Source organism: Lissotriton helveticus, chromosome 9 (assembly GCF_964261635.1).
Source record: "Lissotriton helveticus chromosome 9, aLisHel1.1, whole genome shotgun sequence".
Taxonomy (NCBI): Eukaryota; Metazoa; Chordata; class Amphibia; order Caudata; family Salamandridae; genus Lissotriton; species Lissotriton helveticus.
The window spans coordinates 251,094,448-251,111,621 of NC_136070.1; the positions used below are offsets into that span (position 1 = coordinate 251,094,448).

At 46.3% G+C, this 17,174-nt stretch overlaps 1 protein-coding gene across 1 annotated transcript in view; it reads left to right on the forward strand.

Annotated features, from left to right (window-relative positions):
• The window catches only part of LOC144781186 (acetyl-coenzyme A synthetase 2-like, mitochondrial), a 196,545-nt gene that overhangs the window by 40,006 nt on the left and 139,365 nt on the right, over positions 1–17,174 (forward strand). The window contains exon 2 of the mRNA XM_078659876.1: positions 13,536–13,632. Coding sequence (XP_078516002.1) covers positions 13,536–13,632 — 97 coding nt within the window. The remainder of the gene's footprint in view (positions 1–13,535; positions 13,633–17,174) is intronic.

Consider the following 17,174-nt stretch of genomic DNA (forward strand, 5'->3'; position numbering starts at 1 on the left):
ATGTCCTTTTAAAATTAGCTTATTGGTGTTATAAGATAATTCGAACCAACACCTGTTTCGCGGCGGTACATGCTGCTTCTTCAGGGCGGTTGGTTGGTGATATTTGATCCCTCAGTTTATTGAATCGAATCGAAAAGTTGAACAGCAAAGAATTTAAAATGAATGTCTTCAGATGTTTTCTGATATGTGGGCAGATGACTCTTCGTGTAGTTTCCTTCACACAAAGTTCGTTTTGAAAGTTCTATCCCTCTTGGAATTGCAGCCATACAATACCCCACCACATTCCAAATATAAAGATTTCTTCTCTATGGTAGCAGCAAAGTGCTCCGTGATACTCCCCAAATATGAACCAGGTCTCCATTGGGTGCTACAAGCGTTGCCGCTCCCTCGTATTTTCCAAATGTAGTCGATTCCTGGCCGTCCTTCATGGCTGTAGCGCTCCCCTGTAACCGTTCTGCACACAGGTGTGGATGACGGAAGTGCAGTGTTTTTAGGTCGTGAGATATATCGGATACTTTCTGTACTGTTTATTTTACTCTGGGAAGTAGAAGTTGAAGTGATAATAAAATGGTGTCCAAGTGATTTCCTGCAAGACAAAGTGATCAGCTGATGCCGAAATAACATTTTGACTAGGGTAGTTTTCTATTGTAGGAAGCCAGTTTTTCACCCTGTGATCCGCTTTTCTATCAAACTGTTAAAAACATCAGAATAAATAACACCACAATCTCCTTTATGCAACACAACTCCGTATCACACCTTGCCAGATCAGCCCACACAACTCACTGTAAATCACCACAGCAAATACATTCAAAGAGGCAAAAGGAAAAGCTTGAAATGTGATGGAGACCCTCACTTAACATGTGGTGCTGAGTCCACGCGCAGCACTTAAAGTCACTCGAGCGCCTTTCCTCGCGAGGCCACCGGAAGGAACACTGACACATTGTAAGTAGTCGTGGATAAGCAACACACACTGTCCGCTTCCGAAAGTTGTGCAATTAAGTTGCAAACATTCTCTGCCCGGGCAACTGACCCATCGATTCAAGGGAGGCCATGCCTTGGAGAGCTGGAGAAGTGCCACGAAACCCCAGCTACGTGAAAAGTGCGCTTCTATTAAAGTTCATTTACATAATATAACTTCCAGAGATAGACTTCTGAAGCTCAGACTGCAAACCATGAATATTAGCTAAGGCTGTTGCAGATCTACAGCTCTGTCATCTGGAAAATGTGGGCAGCTGCACTGGGAGCGGCAAAGGCCTCTCACCAGGGGACACACCAGGTCACTATCACCAGGGACCGTACTGTTCCTAATAGAAGCGCGCTGCGAGGAAGGACTGATAAGGCACGGCAGGCTGGAGATGTGTCCAGGAGGTGGCTCAAATACTATGTAAAGGAGTGTGAGAGTCGAATATTACGAATCATCCACCCTTTTCGAAGATTCTGTGATAAGGTTACCAATATCTGACTTATTATATATGCTGAACTTAAAAATATCGAGCGTCCTAATTATGTTAACGGCTGTTGCCGTGCAACGAGAAAATTAATAGAATAACTTTAAAATAATAATACTATGTCTTTAAACCTAATCACCGTATGGGCACCCTGCAGAGGAGCCACTCAATCACCAGGCTCCCCCACACCCGAGGGCACTAAGGAAGCCCAGAAACTGTGAACATGCACGTTATAAGGGGCTTAACATAAGGGGACACCACTACACCACATACTATTACACCATATTGCCGTGTACCACACAAGGCCACATCGTAGCACAGCTCACAATATACCATTTAAGGCGCACCACAACCTACCTCAATGCTCTCTTCACCAGAACACCAAATGAAGCCAATACAAAGACACATGGTGCGACCCATAACACACAAAACCACAATCCTTTTACTACACAGGATTGTGCAGTTGGTTAAATCGACTGCTATATTGCTTGAATATGCTACCAGCAGCATATCCTGTTTAAAATGCATCTTGCACAGGTTTATGTTGGGCATCTAGGCCCTGGTGAGCCCCTACGGAAACCTGATTGGCACAAGAGAGCCTCCCCCCCCCTCACCCCCTTAGCCTGTGTAACTCGTGCCCATCTGGCCATAGGTTCAGGCATGGTCGCATGTCCTGACGTCTCGCTTCACCGCATCTACCCTAGGGCATTCAGCCCAGGCATCCGGGTTAATGGTGAAGAGATTAAGGACGACTTGTTGACAGAACTTCTATATTTTGTGGGCCTTGTAAGGCCAAGAATGGGCCTGGGTCAAACCGTCTGCTTCTCGGCCTTCCTCTCACTATTATCCACCGTTTAAATCACTCTGCCTGGCCTACAAGGCCCTCCACGGTTCGGGCCCGTTGTTCCTCAGAACACGGTTCAAACCCTATGAACCATCCAGAACCCTCAGATCCGGCCAGTCCCGACTGCTGCAGGTCCCCAGGTTTAGACAGGCCAGATGGGGAGGAAGGAGTTTCATACTGCAAACGGTCAGGACCTGGAACCTACTCCCAGTCACTATCAAAAACAGCACCACTTTGCTCTCCTTCCGGAAGGAAGTAAAAACCTGGTTGTTTAAAGCAAGATAAATCTGAGAAAACCGAACCATGTGTCTTTGGATCAGAATCAGCGCTAAGACGCCCTCGGGCAATCGCGCGCTTTATAAAATAAAAAATCAAATCAAATCCTTTAAACCTTTATTTTCATAAATACTTTACTTAGAACTGCATTTTTACCTAGAATACTACTCTGAGCACAAAATACCCACTATAATGTTTCCCTAGTTCACTGCTGGGCAGACTCTGCAGCATCTTCCCTGGCTTCCTGGAACCCACTGATCTGATGTCTCTCCTGGGTGGATTTTTCAGGTCAGGTACTGTGCCTGTCTTTAACCAGCGCAACTTTGGGGGCTGCTCCATCGTCGCTCCTAGGTAGTATCTTCACATTGTTACCATGGCCATCTGTATCCAGGGCATACACTGATATTGCTCCATCGTCGCTCCTAGGTGGTATCTTTGCATCATTACCATGGCCGTCTGTATCCAGGACATGCATTGACGTTGCTCCACTGTCGTTCCCAGGTGGTATCTTCGCATCATTATCATGGCCGTCTGTATCCAGGGCATGCATTGACGTTGCTCCACTATCGCTCCTAGATGGTATCTTCGCATCATTACCATTAATGCCTGTATCCAGGCATGCATTGAAGTTGATCCCCTGTCACTCCTAGGTGGTATCTTGGCATCATTACCATGGCAATATGTATCAAGGGCATTCATTGATGTTGCTCCACTGTTGCTTCTAGGTGGTATCTTCGCATTATTACCATGGCAATATGTATCAAGGGCATTCATTGACGTTGCTCCACTGTTGCTCCTAGGTGGTATCTTCGCATCATTACCATGGCAATTTGTATCAAGGGCATTTATTGATGTTGCTCCACTGTCGCTCTTGGGTGGTATCTTCGCTTCATTACCATGGCCGTCTGTATCCAGGGCATGTATGGACGTAGATCCACTGTCGCTCTAGGGTGGTATCTTCGCTTCATTACCATGGCCATCTGTATTCAGGGCATGCATTGATGCTGCTTCACTGTTGCTCCTTGGTGCCATCTTCTTATCATTACCATGGCCATGTGAATCCAGGGCAGGCATGGTTGTTTGTTCTCTTTCGCTCATAGGTGGTATCTTCAAATCATTACCATGGCCACCTGTATCCAGATCATGCATTGACGTTGATTCACTGTCACTCCTATGTGGTATGTTCGCATCATTACCATGGCAATTTGTATCAAGGGCACTTATTGACGTTGATTCACTGTCACTCCTAGGTGGTATGTTCGCATCATTACCATGGCAAATTGTATCAAGGGCATTTATTGACGTTGCTCCTCTGTCGCTCCTAGGTGGTATCTTCAAATCATTACCATGGCCACCTGTATCCAGATCATGCATGGACGTTGATTCACTGCCACTCCTAGGTGGTATCTTTGCATCATTACCATGGCAATTTGTATCAAGGGCATTTATTGACGTTGCTTCACTGTCACTGCTAGGTGGTATCTTTGCATCCTTACCATGGCCATCTGTATCCAGGGCATGTATGGACGTAGATCCACTGTCGCTCTTGGGTGGTATCTTCACTACATTAACATTGCCATCTGTATTCAGGGTATGCCTTGATGCTGCTTCACTGTTGCTCCTTGGTGGCATCTTCTTATCATTACCATGGCCATGTGAATCCGGGGCAGGCATGGTTGTTTGTCCTCTGTCGCTCCTAGGTGGTATCTTCAAATCCTTACCACGGCCATCTGTATCCAGAGCATGCATTGACGTTGATCCACAGCTGCTCATGAGTAGACCCATAAAGCATTACTGCTAGGTGCCTAAAAGTAGTACATTCCTGTAGGTTGGTGTTCCCATGCTTCTGGGTGGACCCTTTGGAGCACTTACTTGTCAAGCAGAAACTGAAATCTGCGAGGCATTGGTAAATGTCGATTATAAGAGTGATGTGAATTGTGGGGCTTAGTTTTAGGACATAGCTTCCTTCATTTGGGACCTGTAACATCTGTCTGTCTCCTTCAGTCAAAGGTTGTCTAGTTCCATATGGTTGTGAGCATGTGTGCCCAATAATGACCAAGGACCGTGGACTTTTTCAATCATTTACAGTGGGTGAATGGATGCACTCCATGGATGGGGTTCCCAACTGCCAACTCTTGGAGGAATCTCAATAGCATTTTGTATGTCTCCTTTGCATGATTCTGGGTTACTCCTCAGTCTTCCTTGAGTGGAAGACACAGATGCCTGTACCAAGTGCCAGCCATAGGTTTTCTCTCTTTTGTGATTGGACGATCAGATCATTTGCTGTCTGTATCCAGTGCACGCGGGCGATTTCCATGTGTCTCTTTTGGGTAGACTCCCAGCAGCATGTACAGTGGCTCCCTGTAATCAGTGCATTCCGCGACAGCTCCAACCCAGCCAAGAACTGCAATCTTTGCCCCGTGCCGGACGGTGAGCAAGTCTAAACCACTTTGATCCACTTTACGTTCAGGTGCAGCTACATGATTGCAGCAAAACATCTGTTTCATTCTTCTACTTATCACACATAGCACCAACATATTTTGCACACTCACAACCCAGGTTCTTTCAACTAGACACGCTACTAATGAATGAAAAAGTGATTCTTTACTCATGTTCCACTCTCTACACGCTATGGGGCTGTAAACTAAGTCAAGATACATGCACCACTCTGGTCAATCATGATCTACACCAAAATACATCACAAGTGGGCCACACTTCAATGCAACACTCTTCTAACTAAGCACCCCATGATTGTCTAGAGTACTACTCATGGTACAACATGTTTATGTACCTCATTAGGTATATGAAGAACTCCGTAAATGCAATTACAATACAATACAAAACTATCCATCATTCAACATATTCAGTGTACTCCCCCCCCCCCCCCCCCCCCCCCACTTCATGGCACACAATACTAAACCAGGCAAATCAACTCCACAGTATGTATTGCTACCCAGTATAGGAATAAAAAAAACCCTGAACACCACCATACCTGAACACATGGTGTTTATCCAGTGCTCCACATCCAAGAAATATAGGATAACACGCCCAAAAACACAACCCACTCTGCCCTCTTCCACATCACACGGCCATCACCAAAGCAGAACATGCCCACCACACTAAACCAAATCATGCAATCATCGTTCCAAATTGAACCGCACAAAAACACCACAGCATCCATCGCCTCATCACTTGGCAACATAAAAAGTTTGATCATACTACTCTACTCTTCAGAACACAACACTGCACCATACTCATTGTTTTCTATGTTTCAACACCACACCTGCTGCACTCCATCATGCTGTACTACAAGCCATGGAACATCTCACATGCCATTATTTGTATATAGTGAGGGCCGATAACTGCACCATACACAATACAAATGACAGTACCATCATGCAAGAGGCACTGATATGTACATGACAGTTTAACAACAATCATCCAGTGGGTTGTATGTCAAAATATCGTCCAGGTAAATATCAGCCTTCACATATTTTGACTCCAAAATATCGTCCTGGTACAGCATAGAGAAATACAATGTACAATTTTTAACTCGACGTTATGTACCCACAGTATAGTGTAAGTCAAAAGATTAAAAAAAACTTCAAAAAGCGTAGAGGCAGCACCAGGTATGCAGTCACAGAAGAGCCAGGAGTAAACTTTTATCAGTATTCTTTTATTCGTCTTCGTGTTAAAAATGGAACAGCCAACGTGTTTCGTTCCTATCAAAGGAACTTCATCAGGGCAGATAATATGTTGACCACAAATAGTGCTAAATCGTAAGCAATCAAAATCAGATGGCGCCTAATCGAATCCAATATCCAAACGGTGTTTTGGCCAAGCTCCTGTTCATATATTATATAAGTAGGATTGAGGTGCTCAAATTGTATTCGGCTTTGGGTGCCATAGTGTTTCTTTTTTAAGTCAAAGGTTTTGAATTCGTGTTATTGTAGGTCAATATTTTAAGCGCAATATTTTGCTACCACACAACTTGCATTTCAGTTTCTGCATACTCGCACAGGCTGGAAGTAAGTAATAAGCTCATTTCACTGGCAAGAACCTGCAACTGGAATTTAACAGTCAGTGGGACATGGAAAACACGGAGAAAGAGAACAAGAAGAAAATGCCCACTCATGAAGCGTGAACAATACAGGAAGGAAAGTACCCTTGTCCAATCGGGACAACCACTCTTGGGGCAAGGCAGACACCAATATAGAGTCACAATCCCAAATACACTTATTTATTTTTATTTATTTTAAGGGTTTTGTAACGCGCTCTGTTACTCGGAAGTATCCTGGCGCGGTAGGCAGAGGATAAGGCGTGCAGAGGGGGAGAGAGGAAGCTAAAAGGGTACTTAAACAGATGAGTTTTAAGGTTTTTCTTAAAGATGGCAACATTCTGGGAAGAGCGTAGCGAAAGAGGAAGGGTGTTCCAAGCTCTAGCCACCAGAACAGATATAGACTGACCTCCCAGCCTGGCATATCTAAATCTGGGGATGACCATCCTGAATTGGTTAGCAGATCGCAAGGCACGGTTAGGGATGTACAAGGAAAAGCGTTCTCTTAAATATTGAGGCCCAAGCTCATGGGTGGCCCTAAAGGAGAGAACAAGAGCCTAAAACAGAATACGTTGCGTCACTGGGAGTCAATGCAAGCTATGCAGGTGGGGGCGGACGCTCGACCTCCTAGGGATGTTGAACAGGAGTCTAGCGACCGCGTTCTGCACCACCTGCAGCCTTTTGATCAAATAGGCAGGTATGCCAATGAACAACGCATTCGCATAATCTAACCTGGAGAGAATGAGCGCCCGCGATACTGTCTCTCTAGCATCTCTCGGGAGCAAAGGGAAGAATCTTTTCAGGGTTTTTAGGGTGCCAAAGCAGACACCAGTAAGTCTTCTGATATGGTCTTCAAATTTGAGATTATCCCCAAACCAGACTCCCAAAATCCTAGCCGGGCCACCCATGGATTTTGGACAGGGGATGTCACGAGGCCAGAGAAGGGTACTAAAATTATCTGGAAAGGCTCCGTAGAAGAGGACCTCTGATTTTTCCTCATTACATTCAAACTGTGCTTGGGCCAGCCAACAAAAGACTGAGGTAAGACAGTCCTGCACAACCGAGGTATCCAAATTATCGTCTGGCCAGGTGAACAAAAGTTGGTTGTCGTCGGCGTAGGCCATAATTTTTGCCCCAAAAAACACTGCTCGATAGATCAGGGGAGTCAAATACAAATTAAAAAGCAGGGGGTTCAATGTAGACCCCTGGGGGACTCCTGTGGAAAGTGACTTTGGCTGAGAAGCATTTGGTGGCATCCAGACTTGCTGCATCCTGTCGTTTAAAAACGACGTTAGCCAGTCCAGAGCCAACCGCGAGATGCCGATAGAAGACAGCCTGGAGAGTAGAAGCCCGTGGGGCACCATATCGAAGGCGGCAGAGAGATCCAGTAAAACCAGAACTGCTCTGCCGCCTCCGTCCAAGCACCCCCTAATTGCCTCTGAAACCTCAGCCAAGGCCGTCTCAGTACTATAGGCAGCCCGGAAGCCCGATTGGGCAGGATGTAAAGCTTGAGAAGACTCTACAAAATTATCCAATTGGCGGAAGGCCATTTTCTCACAAATTTTAGCCAGGGCCGGTAGCAAGGATATAGACCGATAGCTCGACGGAGCAGCTAAATCCGACCCGGCTTTTTTGAGGAGCGGCAGAAGTTTCGCCTGCTTCCACACAATAGGAACATTAGCCGTGGAGAAAGAGAGATTAACGATCTGAGTAACTTCCCTACAGACCGTCGCAGCCACTGCCCCAAGCACCCAATACATGGGTTAAGTTTGTAAATTGTGAGACCAAATCCAACATAAGAGCACCCTTACTTTTGGGGTAAAGCCTCACTAGACCTACAAGCTCTAATAGGTTTGAAAATAGTGGGCCTTTCATTACGTAAACAATTCATAACATTAATATCGGAGAAATGGATAGCCCCCCCACCCCCTCAACAGTGAAAGGGCAGTTTCTTCTGGGATGCACTGGAATTTTTCAAATACAACCCACCGCCATTTGGAAAAACTTTGCACAGCCCACGTTCACCTCCACTGATGTGAAAAACCCACATAGGAACTTCCCAAAAGCTGATTGGTAAATGAGAACGAAAAATGCGGCCCTCCTTGTGCACCTAGCATGTTCTGTGCAAATGTACGTGCCTTTCAAGTGCTTAGGCCATGCTATAGTTGCCAAATGCATAGAAACATACAGACCTACGTCTGAACTGTAGAACCTTAGTGTAGGTGCATGGCTAGCACAACCCCTAACACCACAGATGCTCAGTGCCGGTGCACAAGTAGTGTGAATGCTCATATCAGAGCTGCTGGTCCCACAGATAGAAGAGATCTGAATGCAGCAAGACCTTATGGAGCGAATGCAAGTAGGGAAGCCACTACCAAAGAGATGTACCATGTCTTCAAACGTAAAGCAGGTACTTGTCAGGGTGAGCCATAATGTATTCATCACACCCCAACCATTGTTCTTACAATAGTTTTCATAAACTTAATGCCTGGCTGTTGGGACCCAGTACCTTCTGGTTGGCTGAAGAGATGCCCCCAACCAGCTAGAACCTACTTGCTGTATAACCTGTGCTTACCCTTGGGTAGCTTGGCACTGAGCAAGTCAGGCTTATCTCAGAAGCAATGTGTAAAGCAAAGGCATAGCAGTCACTTGCGATAAATACACTGAGCATCACAAAAGAGACTTCACACAGGATGTATGCAAATAATCTGTGTAGTCCGGTACTTTTGGGCATAAAACACATTTATAAATATTACTAGCAGTACTAGACCCCCATTTGTGTTATGATATCAATAATATGCACTCTGTAGACCATTCCTAATCTACCCCCACTCCCAGAGAAAGAGAGAACCCTCATTTTTTTTTTGTCAAATCTGTTTATTGGCATTTTAGTATTTTAACATTTCATACGTGTCAGGATGTAATACAAGAAAAATAATCAGTGTATCATGACATTCCGGCTTCTCCGGCTCAACGTTCAATCCAGTAAATGTACAATAGAGAGGAACCTTGAAGCCACACTGGCAACGTCCCGCAAGCGTATTAGCTGTGCTCAGGACTGACTAGTGCAGGTGAGGCCCTCTTCGGCCCTCGGGTTATTGTTCATGTCCGTCAGACAGCTCAGCCTTGCACATTAGCACAACTGTGAGGTGGATCCTTTCAATCGTATATTTCCGCCTAGAAATGACATTACTCTAACAGATATGTAAGAAAAGGGAACTTAAACAAGCGTGGCTGAACTTCAGACATCTCATCACATCTCCCCCCTTCCACTCTCCCGCCCCCCAGGTGCCCACCCCCATATGTAAATACATCAGTGGGTGAGTGTGTGTCACAGGCTTGCTGATCTAAAGGCTAGAAAAGTGCGTGACGGGTCATCCGGTCAGTAAAGCACCCCGTGTCGTGTCCTGTCCTCGGGCCGCCACCCTAAGGCCGTGCAGCAACCTAACCGCCTCCTTCCCCGGGCAACTGTAAGGCCTTAAGCATGTCCTCCCATTGGTCTGCCATGGGTTCCTTTCGTAGCCCCGTTGTTTCCTACCTCCGTATGGCTATCCATTCTGCTCGGGCCCACGCCTGAAGGGAAGAGACCCATGCCTGCGCAGCCGGCCGTTCGCGCGCTTTCCATCGCCTCGTGAGGAGCCGTTTCACCACTACCAATCCCAGGTCTAAAAAGCGGGAAGATGCTTTGTCTTTGGGTGACCTCTTGAAGTGGTGCAATATGTACTCCGGCCAGTTAAAGGGAAGGACGCGGCTCGTGCACACCCCAAGCATTGTATGTACCATGGTCCAGTAATCCCCCAGCTTGGGACAGTGCCATAAGAGATGGACAATTCCTGCATCCAACTCATCGCATCTGGGGCAGGACGTGTCTGAACGGTGGAAGTATCTATTAATTAGTTCAGGTGTAAGATAGGCTCTATGGACAATGAATAGTTGTATCTGGTGGAAGCGCATGTTGCGTGGGATGCGCACCGGGCTCTTAAGAACTCTCTCCCATTCTTCATCGGACAGCGCCTTATCCAAGTCTCGCTCCCACTTGCCTCTGAGCGGGGCCAGGCTGATCTCTGTGTGGGTTCTCGGCGATGCGGCAAACCAGCGGACCAGGTGTCTGCCTCTTCCCATAACCTGTAGGTATTGCATGGTTAAGTGTTGGTCAGGTTCTGATGTCAAGTCTCCCCATCTAGCCGATAACTGTGCCACAAGCGAGCGGTGCAGCAAGAACCCCCCAGGGGGCAGCCCATCTTCGGACACCAGCGCCTCGTAGGCGATGAGCGCTCCATCTCTGTATAGGTCACCCAGTGTCTGGATGTCAACCTCTCTCCACTGCTCCAGCATGGGGCGTGTGAGGGCCCCACCACCCCCTGGCGAGCCCTCTTAGGGTATGGCCAGCGCATACAGGAGCACCCTCCGAGTGAGGAACATGGCTCTTCGAAAGAGAGAACCCTCATGCGGTGCAACTCGCTGTCCACCCCAGGCCCACCCTAGCAATCCTGATGATACAATCCCACACAGTTATAGGGTACACCCCGGGTCACAACGATATCAAAAATATGTACATATAAGAAACTAGAACAGTTATTAGCAGCACCGCGGGCCAGAGCCACGTTGGTAAATCCAATGTCAAGTTTATTGTGCTTTTGGCATGAAATCAGCATATAAAGCGGCACCGACTGGCTAGTGTTGTGATCACAGGCAGCCCGCAGACTAGCACTGCCAGTCACACTCACTCACTCAGCACCGCTACACAGTGCAACACGTATCAGCCCAGTCATGATCTAGACTACACTAGATATAGCCTCTTGTTAAATATGGAATGCCAGCACCAAAACTAACTATACACATAATTATGACGCATCTTCTCGTAACACTCACAATCCCTTCACAATATCTCACACCCTGTCCTTTTAGTGACGTCACCAAACACACATGTGGACTGTAATGCATGGCAGACAACTCACTATCACAATTTATCCCCTGTCGCAAACCACCAGGTGGAGGCCATGCATAGCTACTAGAACAAGCATTTGCATTGCAATAGGTCTCGCCGTTGTGAGAGTTTGAGCCTTTTATTTATGTGTTGGTTTTTAAACATAAATAAAAGGCATTGTCGTTTACAATGCCAATAGCTTAAACTCTCGCAATTGCGAGACCATTTGCATTGCAAATGCTTGTTTGGTATTTCACATGATATAGTCCGCCAATGCTTGTAATTGCTCTTCTTGAAACTGCATAATAAAAATGTTTGTCAACTGTAGTTTCTGTAATATATTTGTGGTATATGCAACGTTCTTGAGCTATGCTACAGAAAACTGCACCAATATATAAACATCACAGTGTCGATTGTGAAGGCATGAGAAATAAATCTGTTATTTTATTTTTAGTATATGTGTCATGTCCTTTGCATTCTGAAGGCACAGGCTTCTCAAAGGAGTGGGGTGTGATGAGAGACGTCGGAGGGCCTTTGAGTTCACATTAACGTAAAATATACTGTCTATTTGACTGGTTTCCCTCATCTACAGAGGGAGGAGAGCAGATATTTAAATGAGATCGAGTTATTTTGTAAGCTTTCACTCCACGGTGGTGCCGATCCCGACTAATTCTGACAGCCACATTTCTCTTATTTGACTGCAAACGGGACTATAAAGCTAACCAGCTCTAAATCTTTTACCTTGCCTGGAGTACTTGACCACAAATCGCCTAATCATCACTACCGTCCTCAAAAAACCTTTAAGTGACTCATAAAAAAAACCATTAAAAAAGTCATGTACTTATAAAGTTGCTGTGGTTAGATGCGCTATATTTATATAAAAAACGAAATATATATGGTAAAGGACACATTGTTTTGTATATGCTTGATGAACAGTGGGTGTCTATGGAAAAGGGGATTAGGGGTGCACAGGATGAAGAAATATTGTTCGGTTTTAGTCACAGATCCCGCAGATGAAGAGTGCTTTATAATGTTTACACTAGGTTCAAAGCACTGGGCAGGGGACCCATGCGGTGCTTTTAAAGAGCACTTTAACTAGGCCCACACCAAAGCAGAATATATCACTTTATAAAGATCCGGCACAAACTGTCGTAAATGTGTAACGCAGGTGACTAGCGACCTGACGCCCCCCTCCCCCGATAGTTTTTATGGGTCACCGCCACAGAGTCTGTTTTACATACATGTGAGATGTCCTACCCGGGAGCTTATGGTTGGCCATGAAACCAGGCGTAACAGGGATTTTAGAGTAACCCTGGGCGAAGCACTACGCTACGCTCACGGAGATTGCGAAGTTTTCGCAACTTCGCACTACACGAGCTGCACGTAGCACAGTGCGAACATGCGTAGCGTAGTGCAGCGGTCATTTTTTGCTTGTTCGCGGTCCTGAACGTCATGTTCGCGACCGCGAGCAAGCAAAATGACATCCCGGCGAGATTCTCAACGCGAGGAGGTCAGGTTTCTCATTGTGAGTGGTTGCGCATGCTCGCGACCGCTCTCAATGAGAAACTACCTGTTCGCGTTGAGAAAGCTGCCGCTCGAGTAATCTACTCGAGCAGCAGAAAACTACAGCTTGCACTGTGCAAGATGCCGTTTTCAATGCTTGCACAGTGCCGGATGCTTGTCCGCACTGTGCAATCATTGAAAACGCATCTTGCACAGTGCGAACATGCTACTACGCAGCTCGCGTAGTGCTACGTGAAGTTCGCGTAGTGCGAAGTGCACTTCGCGTAGCTTTGCGTAGCGCTACTACGCGAACTACGCCCAGGGTCCACTACTTCATTATGCAGAGGGAACCCCCTCATTCTTTGGGCACTTAGAGCGATATTTGGAGGTCTCTGGAATCTCTTGAGGGGCAGAGATGTACCTCACACGGCTCCTTGAGGAGGGCCGACTGTAATGCCACTGTCTTCTCTCTCCCTGTAGTGAACTGCCTGGACCGACACGTCCACTCATCTCCAGATAAAGTAGCCCTGATCTGGGAGAAGGATGAACCTGGCAACGAGGAGCATATTTCATACAGGTGAGTGTGTGCGCCCATGTGCCAGTCAGTTTGTCTACTGGTTGCAGTTTGGTTGTGCCCATGTCTATCAGTGCGGGTGCGCCCTCATGAGTCAGTGTGTGCCCACATGTCAGTAGGGGTGTGTCCAAATGCATCAGCGAGGGTGTGCCCACAAGTCGGTGGTGGTGCGTCCACATGTGTCAATGGTGGTGTGCCCACATATCAGTGGCCGTGTGCCCATATTTGTCAGTGAGGGTGTGCTCTCATGAATCTGTGTGTTCCTATATGTCAGTAGGGGTGTGTCCACATGCCTCAGCGAAGGCGTGCCCACATGTCAGTGGAGGGCAGTCCACACGTGTCAGTGGTGGTTTGCCCACCAGTCAGTGGGCGTGTGCCCTATGTGTCTGAGGGTGTGTGAACATGCATCAGTGAGGGTCTGTCCTTATGTTTCAGTGAAGGGGTATGGTATGCCCATATGTATTGGTGAGGGTGTGCCCTTATGCCATTGGGGGTGTTCCTTCATGCAAGCGGTAGACGTAGACTGCTGCAAAGGAGCAACTTGAAGCAACTAAAAACGCAGCTCTTCAGTCATTTAGGGCTTCCTGGCATCACCCCCTCTTCCTACTGCACTGATGAGCACCCTTTGTTCTAGCTGGCCACAGCAACATAGGATTTTGTAAAATACTGGCCTTAGCCTCAGCCCTGGTGGAAGACCCCCACCAGCAAAGGTTTTGTCGCTTGCAGCCATCTTCCTGCAGCCTGTTTGCAGATTACACAGGGTCCAGACGAAGTAACAGATACTATCTAGAGGGGGGTAATTATGTATTCTACTTAGTGGGAACATGCAGGAAGCGTGGACCAATCAAGGCTAGTTTTATTAATATTTTTAACTCTTTCTCCAATCTCCAATAAGTTGTTTTTTTGGGGCATTTGTATTGAGCTTAGCAACTTTTCAAATTTAGTGGTCACAGGTCAGGAACATTGGCACAGGTCGAACTCATTGTGTATGCTGCTGCCAGGCTCGTGAATCCACTGGACTGTGGTTGCTAGGTGACCCATTAAAGGGGACGCTCAAGGGAAACCTATTCCTGTAATAGAAGAGATTGGCGTTCCTCCCTCCAACTTCACAGGCTCCTCCAAGGGAGCTCTAGATAAAGAGTTGAGGAATTCTACCATCTTTTGCAGCCAGGCACTAGGGGCAGATTTACTACTATTACACGCAATGTAGCCCAGTATTGTTGGAGTGTGCGTTGCATGGGAGGGAGAGAGCAGGACAACGCCATATGTACTAAGATACGGTGCTGTTGCCTTCTTCTGAACTGCCTGCGTACTTTCTGACCGTCTAGTGCCACACACAAACCTTTGCATTGTATAAGTTTAACATAGATTTTGTAATTGAAGGGTTTCTGTGTCTAGACATATTTTACATGTGTTCTGTATTGTACAGCACACATGTAAAGTTAGAAAAGGTTTGGTGAAAAGAAAACTTTTCTGCTTCTTTGCACCCGCCTTGAAGATGCATATTTTTTGGGCACAAAAGCCCTGTCTATAAATGAGTTACATCAAAACACAAAAACCATGGACAATCTCCACGGTGAGGAACGAGAAGCTTTAGGGCCTCAAGCGTGAGCTGGCCTACAACCAAATTCTAACACACAACAAAGCCACCCGAATGAAATTATGTTGGTTTACAATTCTAAAACATTTTGTTATTGCATGATTACCAGCCTATTCCTAAACACACACAAAAGGTTGCCAGGATGTCCTCACACATCTACCAGGTGTCATGCTTCATCATAAGATATCTCCACACTCTCCAAAAACTTTGGTTTGATGGAAAGTGGGCCAACACCCTGAAATCAGGGAGACTCCTAATTCTAGCCTAGGATCTCTAAAATAGATTAAATTAAGTGTGGAGTATCGGAGAATCAGTACCCCAAACGCACTATGATGTAAACATGTTTAAGCCTAGTGGCAAAACCGAGTCCATAGCATTCATCAGGATGGATGTCGGATTCACTTTAAGCATATACCCTTCGTATATACTAACGTAATGGGGGCCTAACGCTTGTCACCACCCAAAGTTCATAGGTCACCACCCAAAGTTCATAGGTCACTTGTTTACCTGGAAAACAGTAATAACATATGTGTGTTACACATATATCTTCTGACTAATAAAGCAGGACCTGGAGTCCTTCAATCTCATAATAGGAACATTGCATACGGTGTAAACGTGATACTGCACTTGTGTATCACACTGATACAATATTGTGCAGTGTCATGCTGTGAGAACCAGCTCACACACTCTTACCCTAATAGAGGGTCATTTGGGGCCCATGGAGAGAGGCTTCAGGAACCCCTGTAGTGTCACTCTGCATGGGAGAGGAAAGGATTGTCACCCATACTAGTCTAAAATCACTGTTGAAAGTATCACTTCCCACCATTACCCACTCACTACACCAGGGTGCATTCCACGCCGTCCACCTAGTCATACTGGCTCTACCTCCCGATGGTCATGGGAGTCACTGTCTGATTACCTTAAATACCCTGATGGGGTCGCACCTGTGCTTGATTAGTAACGCCCAACAGCATATCTGGAATAGCTGCCTGTAAGTAATACAAAATTGCCACCATGTATTAACCAATTCAAGTAATAAAATTCAGCAGTGTCAGGATCGGGAGCGTGTTAATGGTAAATACGCTAGTGTGTTTATACTCCAAGGCGGGCGCGCCCTCTCGAAGAGAGGCAGCTGTTTCAGGCCTGCATCCCCAGGACAGGATGCTTGTAAATCACTGGCTTGCAGTCAAAAGTGTGCGTCACCTCCAGGCGTGGCGCGCCCAATCGGCAAAGCGCATGTTGAGACACTGACTACCCGATACTCTACACCTAATTTTTAATACCTATTGGTACCCTGCATAGTAAAAAGCAGACTGGGTTATCACATTGGTTTTTAATCTATTTTACGGATCCTAGGTTAGAATTAAGTGCCTCTCTGATTTTAGGGTGTAGGGCCCGCTCACCAAACAACAAAGGTTTTTGGAGTATGTGGGGATATCCTATGATGAAGCATGACACATGATAAGTGTGTGAGGACAGCCCATCAAACTTGTGTGTGTATGTTTAGGAATAGGCTGGTAATCATAAAAAAACTAAATGATGTATGAATGAAAAAACATTTATATAGCGCAATAGCTACCCTGAGGCATCCCAGCTCTGAAATCGGACGCAGACAAACAGAGAAGACCCCTATTTAAGTGCAGTTGTTGAAGAGCCAGGTTTTTAGGAGTTTACAGAAGGGCAGCAGGTTGGGCTCCGCCCGCATGTGGGGGGTGGGGAGAATGTTCCATAGTCTGGTGGAGTTATAAGAGAAAGAGCGCCCGCCACTTCTAGCTCTTTATTTTCGAGAGTATGGCAAGAGAGATGGACGCCGAGCGGAGGTTTCTGCTTGCTTGGTATGGAATGATCATAGATCGGCTGATTGCTAGTCCATTCCTCCAAAAGGACTTCTGCGCGATACACATAGCTTTAAACTTGATTCTCTCCCTGACTGGCAGCCAGTAAA